The following is a 9,581-nucleotide window of genomic DNA, read 5'->3' as shown; positions in this document are numbered from 1 at the left end:
ACCTAGTGTTCGTTGTGCAGACGTTGACTCTCTTCTTGTTGTAGGACCAAGGGGTGGCCAGGCAACTTGCCCTAGTCTCTGCCCCTGTTGCCAACAGCCCCCCCCCCCAAGCTGGCACATGGGGCTGCAAGCTCAGTTGCCCCTTCACGCTTGACTTGCAGACTTGGCCTGGAACTGGCTGCTCAGAGCCGTGGATTTGAGAGTGGAATGCTTGTGTGCTGTACGATGGGGTGTCCCCTCAGCAACTTTTTGGGCCCTTGATCAGGATGTGGTGTTGGGAGGGGGGCTCTGAGTTGGGGGTGCAGTGGGGGGGATCTGGTTGTGCACCCAGGGGACTAACGTGTTGAAAGTTGTCGTCCTCTCCATTTGGTCACCTGTGCAATAAACAGCATTTGATCTGTCTGGGCTGCTTTGTTTTTCTGTTCCTCTTCCTCGGTGCCACCCCCCAATTTTGGGGAAGGGGGGGCATTGGCCAAGACTGCTGGTCCTGCCATTCTCTGTATTTGGCTTTAAGGGAGAGAGGGAAGCCTGTGATTCTATAAAAACACCAGAAGGTCCTGGCTGCTGGGTCAGGCCAGCGGGGACCTATTGACCTCACAGTGGCCAAATACCCAAAAGATCTTAGGAATTGAGATAGACTGCCTCTGCACCTGGAGGTTCCATAAGGACACCTCGGGAACTTGTACTCAGAGGCATTCACTGCCCAGATAGTGGAGGCAGAACATGGCTATTGTGGCTGTTCACCATGCCTTCTCCCTCAGTTTGTTTGAAGTTGCCGGTTGCTTCCATGCAGAAGCAAGTTTGTGCTTTGTTGCGAGTCTAACGAAACGTTGGGGCAGAAAAGGCTCACAGGAGGCTCCAGTTAAGAAGAAGCTGTCAAAAATACAATAACCCATCAATCCCAGTTTAAACCATTCACGTGGGGTCCTCTAGGTCCAAGCGAGACAGGAGGATGCCAAGACTCAAATGCAGAAAGGGCAGGAAGCTCTTTGGACCACTGAGTCGGGGGGGGGGGAGTTTGTGCCCACCACACACCTCAAAGTCCCCAATCTCCGTTGTTGCTGCCCACCTGTCAATGTTGCTGGCAGCCTTCTGTTCCAGGAGGCGATGGAGGAGTGTGCCTCTGGGGAGGTGCAGTGAAGGAAGCCCTGCCTTCTGGCACAGTTGTGCAGCCTGTCTGTATTTTTCCCTTCCTATCACAATACACTCAATATGCCAGCAAATTTGGAAAACTCAGCAGTGGCCAGAAGATTGGAGAAGATCAGTCTACATCCCAATCCCAAAGAAGGGCAGTGCCAAAGAATGCTCCAACTACCGCACAATTGCACTCATTTCACACGCTAGCAAGGTTATGCTTAAAATTCTACAAGGAAGGCTCAAACAGTATGTGGATCGAGAACTCCCAGAAGTGCAAGCTGGATTTAGAAGAGGCAGAGGAACCAGAGACCAAATTGCAAACATGTGCTGGATTATGGAGAAAGCTAGAGAGTTCCAGAAAGACATCTACTTCTGCTTCATTGACTATGCAAAAGCCTTTGACTGTGTCGACCACAGCAAACTATGGCAAGTTCTTAAAGAAATGGGAGTGCCTGATCACCTCATCTGTCTCCTGAGAAATCTCTATGTGGGACAAGAAGCTACAGTTAGAACTGGATATGGAACAACTGATTGGTTCAAAATTGGGAAAGGCGTACGACAAGGCTGTATTTTGTCTCCCTGCTTATTTAATTTATACGCAGAATACATCATGCGAAAGGCTGGGCTGGATGAATCCCAAGCTGGAATTAAGATTGCCGGAAGAAATATCAACAACCTCAGATATGCAGATGACACAACCTTGATGGCAGAAAGTGAGGAGGAATTAAAGAACCTTTTAATGAGGGTGAAAGAGGAGAGCGCAAAATATGGTCTGAGGCTCAACATCAAAAAAACGAAGATCATGGCCACTGGTCCCATCACCTCCTGGCAAATAGAAGGGGAAGAAATGGAGGCAGTGAGAGATTTTACTTTCTTGGGCTCCATGATCACTGCAGATGGTGACAGCAGCCACGAAATTAAAAGACGCCTGCTTCTTGGGAGAAGGGCAATGACAGGCCTAGACAGCATCTTGAGAAGTAGAGACGTCACCTTGCCAACAAAGGTCCGTATAGTTAAAGCCATGGTTTTCCCAGTAGTGATGTATGGAAGTGAGAGCTGGACCATAAAGAAGGCTGATCGCCGAAGAATTGATGCTTTTGAATTATGGTGCTGGAGAAGACTCTTGAGAGTCCCATGGACTGCAAGAAGATCAAACGCATCCATTCTTAATGAAATCAGCCCTGAGTGCTCACTGGAAGGACAGATCGTGAAGCTGAGGCTCCAGTACTTTGGCCACCTCATGAGAAGAGAAGACTCCCTGGAGAAGACACTGATGCTGGGAAAGATGGAGGGCACAAGGAGAAGGGGGCGACAGAGGATGAGATGGTTGGATAGTGTTCTCGAAGCCACAAACATGAGTCTGACCAAACTGCGGGAGGTAGTGGAGGACAGAGGTGCCTGGCGTGCTCTGGTCCATGGGGTCACGAAGAGTCGGACACGACTAAACGACTAAACAACAACATCACAATAAGGGATCGCTCCAGCAGTAGAGCATGAAACTCATTTGTATATCGACATAATTTTTTATTGGAACTTTTTAGCATACAATACAATAAAAACCAATCTAATATAAACAAAACATAGAGGGGAAAAAGAGAGAAAGTGGGAAGAAAGAAGAAAGTGCAGAGGCCTTAACCCTCTGTGGATCTTCGCCCTTCTCTCGCGCAAAAGGGGCTGCACCCTCGCAGCTCTCCCCGGGGAGCTTCCCCTTCTTCTCTCCCCCCGGAAGACGTTCCCTTCCCTGCCTCCTGCGAAGGGTCCTCCATCAGCCACCCATCGCCTTCCCCACTCAGTCTCGGGCTTGGGGGTTCCCACCCCGTGTGGGGCTAGAAGACCCTCGGGGCTCGACCTCGCAGCTAGACTGCCTCTGGGCCCGGAGGTTCGGCGGAGCCCAGGCGCCCCCGTCCCCGCCTGAAGGCATGTCTCGGGGCAGGGAGTTCCACAGGCGCGGGAGAAAGAGTCACAAGGGCGGGTGTCACGTGCCTCCGTGAAGAGGGAGAGGCCGGGCAGCGGCGCCCATAGAGCCTCGGGTCCTCCTGGGGCCAGAGGGGCCTATTTTTCCCGCCAGAAGGAGGCCGAAGTCCCGCCCCTTCCTCCGAGGCCTTGCTTCCCATTGGCAGCGCGGCATAGAGGAGCGCGAGGGCTAGAAGGGCGGAGAGGAAGCGCGGTCGCCATGGAGACGGGCGAGGGCGGGACCATAGAGTGTGGGCGAGGGGAGGCAGCAGAGCGGCCGGGTCTCCTTCCCGGAGCTGCGGAGGCGGCGGCGGCGGCGGGGTCGCCATGACGTCCGCCTCCACCAAGGTACCGGCGGAGGGGGAAGCGCCGCCGCCGCCAGGGATTCTGGGAGGAATGGGGAGGGTGCCGCGCCGCGGGAGGAGGAGGGGGCAGGGCTCGCCCTTCTTCGGCTTGGGGCGCTTCCGCCGCCCCCTGTGTCCGCCCGAGACCCCGAGGGAGGCGGGGGGGGGGCGACGGGGCCACGTTCCCCGCCCCTTCCGCTCAAGGGATGGGGAGCCCCACTTCCCGCTCTGCGGCGGGTTGGGCTGGATGACCCCTGGGGGTCCCACCTCTCAGTGCGGTTCGGGAACTTCAGCGGGGGCAGAATTCAGGCCGCAAGAGGGTCTGAGCCCGGACCCCCATCCTGGCCCTTCTGCCCTGGCTCCCCATTCAAAGTGCTGGTCTTGAGCTAGGAAGCCTCCAGGGCCGCCTCTCTCCCTCCCCGGACCCCGAGGTCCTCCTCGCCTGAGGCCCTTCTTCGCCTTCCTCTCCTATGGGCATCGCCAGAACGGGGCCTTCTCAGCAGTGGCTCCCCGTGGGCGGAAGACTGGCCTGCCGCCTCCTTTCAGCACCAGGCAGAAAGCCTTTGGCCTTCTAAAAGTGTTTGGGGTTACCTGCAGTTTTTCTAGAAAAAGAGGCACCAGAACTCACTGCAAGCTTCTCCCTTGTTCTCTTCGCATGACAAGGCGCCACCTGAGAGGGGCCTGAGCTGAGCTCCAGCCGGAAAAAAGTCCTTGGTTATTGTTTTGTTTTCCCTTAAGCTATTTATTTTGTGTTTTGATGTTGCAAACCGCCCTGCCATCTACAGACAAAGGGCAGTATACAAATTTAATAAATGAACAAATAAATAAATAAATAAATACGGGTTGCGAATGTGATCCGTGCGGGATGCACGTTCACAACCCGCATCTGCACACGTGTGGGTTGCGATTCGGCGCTTTTGCGCATGTGCAAAGCGCAATTTAGTGCTTCTGCGCATGCGCGACCACCGAAACCCAGAAGTAACCAGTTCCGGTACTTCCGCAACCTGAAAAAACAACCTGAAGCGGCTGTAACCCGACTGAAACATACTCTGTTCATGCTCAGAGGCACCCAGAGAAACACACCTCCTGGCTGGGGTGTGTGTGGGGGGGTGTTCTGCATACCTACCCCCTTATTTCCACAAGCAAAAAGACCTTTGGTGGAGGGCAAGAGGGCTCTCAGCAAGGGGGCTTTGCAGCTGCCACCTCCCTGCCCGCCCTTTCTCCCCCCTGCCGCCTTCAACAAACTTTTCTCCCTTCCACAGGTGGGCGAGATCTTCTCTGCCGCTGGCGCCGCTTTCACCAAGTTGGGCGAGCTGACCATGCAGCTGCACCCCGTGGCTGACTCCTCGCCAGCCGGGTGAGCCCCACAGGAGGGAGGGAGGGAGACACCCCCCCCACCTATGCTTCTGTGATCTCCGTCAGGGGGCTGCGCATCTCTTCCAAAGGGTGTGGGAAAGGTGGGATGCATGCTCCGCAGGCTGCTCCCAGAGGTGTCCCAGAGGTGTCCCTGGGCTCCCCTGCACCTTGGCAAGGAAATGCGCCCTCACCATGGACCGGAAACTCAAAAAGGCTGCATTTTGTGAACTTTTGTGCTCTGCCGGTGAACAACGCTCCCCATAGGGGGCAGGTGAGCTGGTGGGTTCCTAGCCACTCCGAGCCACAGCGGAGAGCAGTGGTTTTTAATAATAATAAATAATTTTATTTATACCCCACCCTCCCCGGCCAGAGCCGGGCTCAGGGCGGCTAACACCAGTAAAATTACAATAAAAACATAATAGGGAAAAAACAACCAATTTAAAAGACAGGTTAAAATGCAATTTAAAATGCAGCCTCATTTTAAAAGTAGCCTGTAGATCAAAACCGTAAGGGGAGGGAAATAAGAGGGTCAGGCTGAGTCCAAACCAAAGGCCAGGCGGAACAGCTGTCTTGCAGGCCCTGTGGAAAGATGTCAGATCGCACAGGGCCCTGGTCTCTTGGGACAGAGCGGGGCCAGTACTAAAAAGGCCCTGGCCCTGGTTTTTGCACTAACCCCTAGTGCACTAACCCCAAGCACTAAAATCATCACATAGCCTGGGACGACCTTTTTCCATGTGCCCAACTGACGTGCCTCCGCATGGGCCTGTGATTCTATCTATACTATATGTATAAGTTGCAAGTTGCCATATAGATCTAGGTGTGCGTAGTATAGAACAGTGTTAAGTATATCTTATATATTGTATTAAGACCATGCAAATAACTGCATGGCCCAGCACCAGTTCTGAGGTCCCAAGTGCCATGGAAATGCAGTTGGGCCCCACTGCGCACCCCACCCAGCACCCAAGCCCTCCCACCCATAGGCTCTCCCTGTGCAGGGGGGCCAAGAGGTTGCATGCCCCTTTTTGCATTTTGGGGGTGGGTATGTTGCTTGAAGGGCATCCCTGGCAGCAGGAGGGGCGGGAGGAGGAGCAGGTAGCAGCGGTGTGAGGATCCTGACCCCCCACTCCCCACTGTCCCCCCAGGGCCAAATGGACCGATGCGGAGATCTCCCTGCTCCGGGCCTCCGTCCAGCGCTTTGGAGACGACCTAAACCGCATCAGTGCTCTCATCAAAGACCGGACTGTGTAAGGGCTGTTGGGGGGCAGCTGGGGGGCGGGAGGGGGGTCCTTGCACAGCTCTAGAGAGGCCGTTCCGCAGGGCAGCGTAGGGAACAGGTGCTGGGCGTATCAAACTTGTTTATTCCCGTTTTGCGCCCTGTCCTGCTCCTGCTCTCCTCACAGCAGCCCTGCGAGGGGGGCCAGGCCCAGAAGCCCAGGCTTTTGAATGGCGGTGTCCGGCTCTCTAACCACTCCACTGCGCTCCTGTTGAGGGAACCTGACCTCTCCTCTCCCCCCAACCCCCAGGGCCCAGCTGAAAGGGGCGGCCAAGCGGAAGGTCTACGAGGACAGCGGGCTGCCCCTCCCCTCGGAGTCCCCCAAGAAGGGGGCCCGCAAGGGGCAGCCACAAGGCCCCCCCACCAGCCAGGGGGCGGGCGGCCACCCCGACCCTTCGGCTCCCCCTGCAAAGAAGCAGAAGGCGTCTGGTGAGTGGGACTCGGGGGGGGGCTTTCTCTCTCTGTTTTGGGGAGGGTCTCTCTCTGTCCCAGTAGCAGGGGACCGCGTGCTCACCCCCCCATTAAACCAGGGTCTCCCCCCCCCTTCCGACAGACGTGACCCTCAGCGCTTTGAACGACTCTGACGCCCACAGCGACCTGGTGGACATTGAAGGCTTGGGTGACACCCCCCCTGCCAAGAAGCTGAACTTCGACCAGGGTAAAGACTCGGGGGTCCCGAGTGGGTGCTGGGGGGCCCCTCGCTCCCTCTCTCTCTCTCCCCCCCATGGGGAATTGGCTCCTCACACCTACTTTGTGGGGTTTGGTTGGTGGCTTGGGTGAGAGGTGCCGGGTGCTAAATGTCCCCGGGTTAGGGGGCTGGGCTCCCCCTGCTGGGTGGGGCAGGGGCCTTATGGGTGGATTGGACTGTGGCCCCCCCCCCGTTTCCCCCTCCCTCCAGCTCCCTGGTCCTTTCTCTCTCTCTTTCTAGACAGCCTGAATCTGGACTCTGGACTCCTCATGACCCCTGGCACAGACTTGCCCCTCCTCTCCCGCTGACGGACCACTTGCCCCTGCCCTCCGGTGGGGGGCTCTCTCCTCCCACCCCCCCGAACTTGTGGCCCCCCCATGCAAGCACTGCCACTCCATGCCAAGGACTGTTCCTCCTCCTCTGGTCCTGCCTCTGGGAAGGGGGGTATCAATCTCAGCTGCTCAACCTCCTCCTGGATCTTTGCCCCCCCCCCCGTGGGGAGAGGAGAGGTTGAGGAGTTGGGGGGCTGCCCCCTTCTTCCCCACCTGGGCGTGCTCATGCTCCACTCCTCACCTGCCCTGCCATGATGGATGCGGCTGCCCTCAGTCCCTGCTGACCCACGGAGGCCCCTTGACTCCCTCGCTGCGCCCCATGGGGCAGGACTCCTCTGCAAACGGGGGGGGGGCCCTCCTTAGCTTCACTCCACTCCCCCCCCAAGTGCGGTTTTGTCCTTTTGTATGATGATGATGGTGGTAGCAATAAAAGCCTCTTTCCTTCCTCCTGGGTCTCCTGTCTCTTTGAGCATCCCGTCTTGCGCCCGAGGCCTCTGGAGACAGCAGCACCAGGGATTTGGGGGGGGCACTGATGACACACAGACCCCCCAGCAATTTGGGACCCCGGGGCTGAGAGGGGGCGGCCTGGCAGGTCTGGAGGGAGAGTCCTTTGGTGGGAGAATTTCATTGTTCTGTATGGGACAATGACAATAAAGATACCGTATTGTATTGAGAAGGTGAGCAGAGCAGGACGTCTCCGCCCCCCCCCCCTCGCCATTTCCTCTCCCCAGCCTCTTTTTTACGTGCCCCCCATTCCCCCCCCCCCGGCGTGCGTGCCAGGCCCACGGGAGCAGCGCATGCAATACTGGCTGGAGAAGGTAGTGCCAATATTTCTGTGCTGCTACGGCGGGACGAGCCTCAGTGTGGAGGGGGGGCGCAGTCTGCCGGGGGTGTGTCCAGAGGGGGCATCTGCTTTCCATCATGTGGGGGTGCTGGAGAGCCCCCCCCCGCTCTCTTCCCCCCTCGAAGTCCTGCCTGCCCTCGCGTCAACACCACAAGACGGTTTGTGGATTCCCAGACCACCAAACAAACCATGTTGTGCTGCTTGGGCGGAAGCAGGATCCAGTCCAGAATTGTGGGGGGGGGGCAGGGGGTGGAGTCAGTGCTGGGGACTCGAGAGCATTGCTTGTTCTGCCCCCCACCCCCCAAACACGATCACCTTGCAAGTTGAGTCCTGCCAACCTCAGTGCCTTCGGTTTCACTTGTGCCATTTCCCACTCCTGGGGGGTGGAGAGAAGGGGGTGGGAAGAAGGAGGCCTGTATTTTTTTGGGGGGGGGGTATCAGGAAGGAGCTTGGGAAACTGGGATGAAATCGCAGTGTGTGTGTTTGTTGGCAGGGGACCCTCTTATCTTATCTCTTATCATAATAATAACAAATAATAATTTTATTATTTATACCCCTCTCCCCGGCCACTCTTGAACCCGTGCTTGCACTGCAGAGGGTTGGACTAGATGACCCTCTGGTCCCTGCCTGGCTCGGCAGTTCTGTGCAATGTCTGCATTCCTGAAAACGCCTGGCGTGTTGTGTCCCCGTCCCCACCCCAAACTCCTTCCCGAAGTAGCTGCTGGGCTCACCACCCCCACCCCACGAGGAACACAGAGTGGCTGGGGTGCCCCCCCCCGAGGAGGAGGCCTTGCAGCCCCCCAACGGCAGCGGCATAGCAGGAGGAAATGGACCGGGCGGAGGGCAAGGCCAGCACCCCCTTCCTGGCTGCACAAGGGGAATCGCACCCCCCCCGCCCCCGCCACAATTTGCACACAAGCAATTCATGCCAAGGGACGGGGTGGTGGGGGTCATGCAATTGTGCACACATCCAGCTGCACCCTCAAAAGGCCCTGGGTCCGGGGGGGGCGTTTGTTCCCCCCCCCAAAATCCCGTCCCTCCCTATTGTGGGTAGGTAACATATTTGATAGATGGGGCAGGCCGACGCCTAAGAACTTGGGACCCCCCCTTTGTGGAGAGCCGGTGCGTCTGTGAGTAGTTGGGACAAAGCCCTGCCTTCCCCATTATTCCCGAAATCTCTTTTGCAGACCTTATTTCAATAAATAATCTAGCATTTTTGTCCTGTAAAACTACCACCGCCCCCCCAACATGCTGGGCAGCCCTGTTTAGGGAAGTTTTTAATGTTTGATGTATTTATTGCTTTTTTAATATTCTGTTGGGAGCTGCCCAGAGTGGCTGGGGAGGCCTGGCCAGATGGGTGGGGTATAAGTAATAAATTAATAATAATAATAATAATAATAATAATAATAATAAATTAACTGCTCCCCCCCATTTCGCCATGTTCCATTTTAACTGCAAAGGAAGTGTTCACTTCGATTCCATTTTCTTTGTTTTTTGCAGGGGTACCTAATTCTCCCACCCCCTCAAAAAAGTGACCCCCAAACTCTTTTCTAAGAATTTGCCGCGTCCATTTTCCGTCTCTCCAGCCTCCCCACCTATTTTCTCCAACGTTGCAAATGGCCGAAGACAAGTTTCGAGGCGCCTGGTGCCTTTG

At 56.3% G+C, this 9,581-nt stretch overlaps 1 protein-coding gene across 3 annotated transcripts; it reads left to right on the top strand.

Annotated features, from left to right (window-relative positions):
- Positions 1 to 3,315: 3,315 nt before the first annotated feature.
- C13H17orf49 (chromosome 13 C17orf49 homolog) lies at positions 3,316 to 7,530 on the top strand. 3 transcript variants are annotated; one of them, XM_053362698.1, is made up of 6 exons: positions 3,316 to 3,438; positions 4,697 to 4,791; positions 5,933 to 6,034; positions 6,314 to 6,492; positions 6,617 to 6,721; positions 6,996 to 7,530. In XM_053362698.1, the coding sequence occupies exons 1-6, from the start codon at positions 3,418 to 3,420 to the stop codon at positions 6,998 to 7,000; spliced, it is 507 nt and encodes a 168-aa protein (XP_053218673.1). In that variant the 5' UTR covers positions 3,316 to 3,417; the 3' UTR covers positions 7,001 to 7,530. The 3 variants fall into 3 exon arrangements, with proteins under 3 accessions (XP_053218673.1, XP_053218671.1, XP_053218674.1); XM_053362696.1 differs by having other exon boundaries at positions 3,317 to 3,438; positions 6,992 to 7,530; XM_053362699.1 differs by lacking the exon at positions 5,933 to 6,034 and having other exon boundaries at positions 3,317 to 3,438; positions 6,992 to 7,530.
- Positions 7,531 to 9,581: the final 2,051 nt, after the last annotated feature.

This window comes from Podarcis raffonei, chromosome 13 (assembly GCF_027172205.1).
Source record: "Podarcis raffonei isolate rPodRaf1 chromosome 13, rPodRaf1.pri, whole genome shotgun sequence".
In the NCBI taxonomy this organism is placed as follows: domain Eukaryota; kingdom Metazoa; phylum Chordata; class Lepidosauria; order Squamata; family Lacertidae; genus Podarcis; species Podarcis raffonei.
This window is presented reverse-complemented; position numbering and strand designations above follow the sequence as displayed.

What these genes read in the sequence shown, in the direction of transcription:
- C13H17orf49 (XM_053362696.1), top strand. Translation starts at nt 3,418, where the DNA reads ATGACGTCCGCCTCCACCAAG. An exon ending in TGACGTCCGCCTCCACCAAG is followed by an intron (nt 3,439 to 4,696) that starts GTACCGGCGGAG and finishes TCCCTTCCACAG; the next exon opens with GTGGGCGAGATCTTCTCTGC. An exon ending in CTCATCAAAGACCGGACTGT is followed by an intron (nt 6,035 to 6,313) that starts GTAAGGGCTGTT and finishes CCCAACCCCCAG; the next exon opens with GGCCCAGCTGAAAGGGGCGG.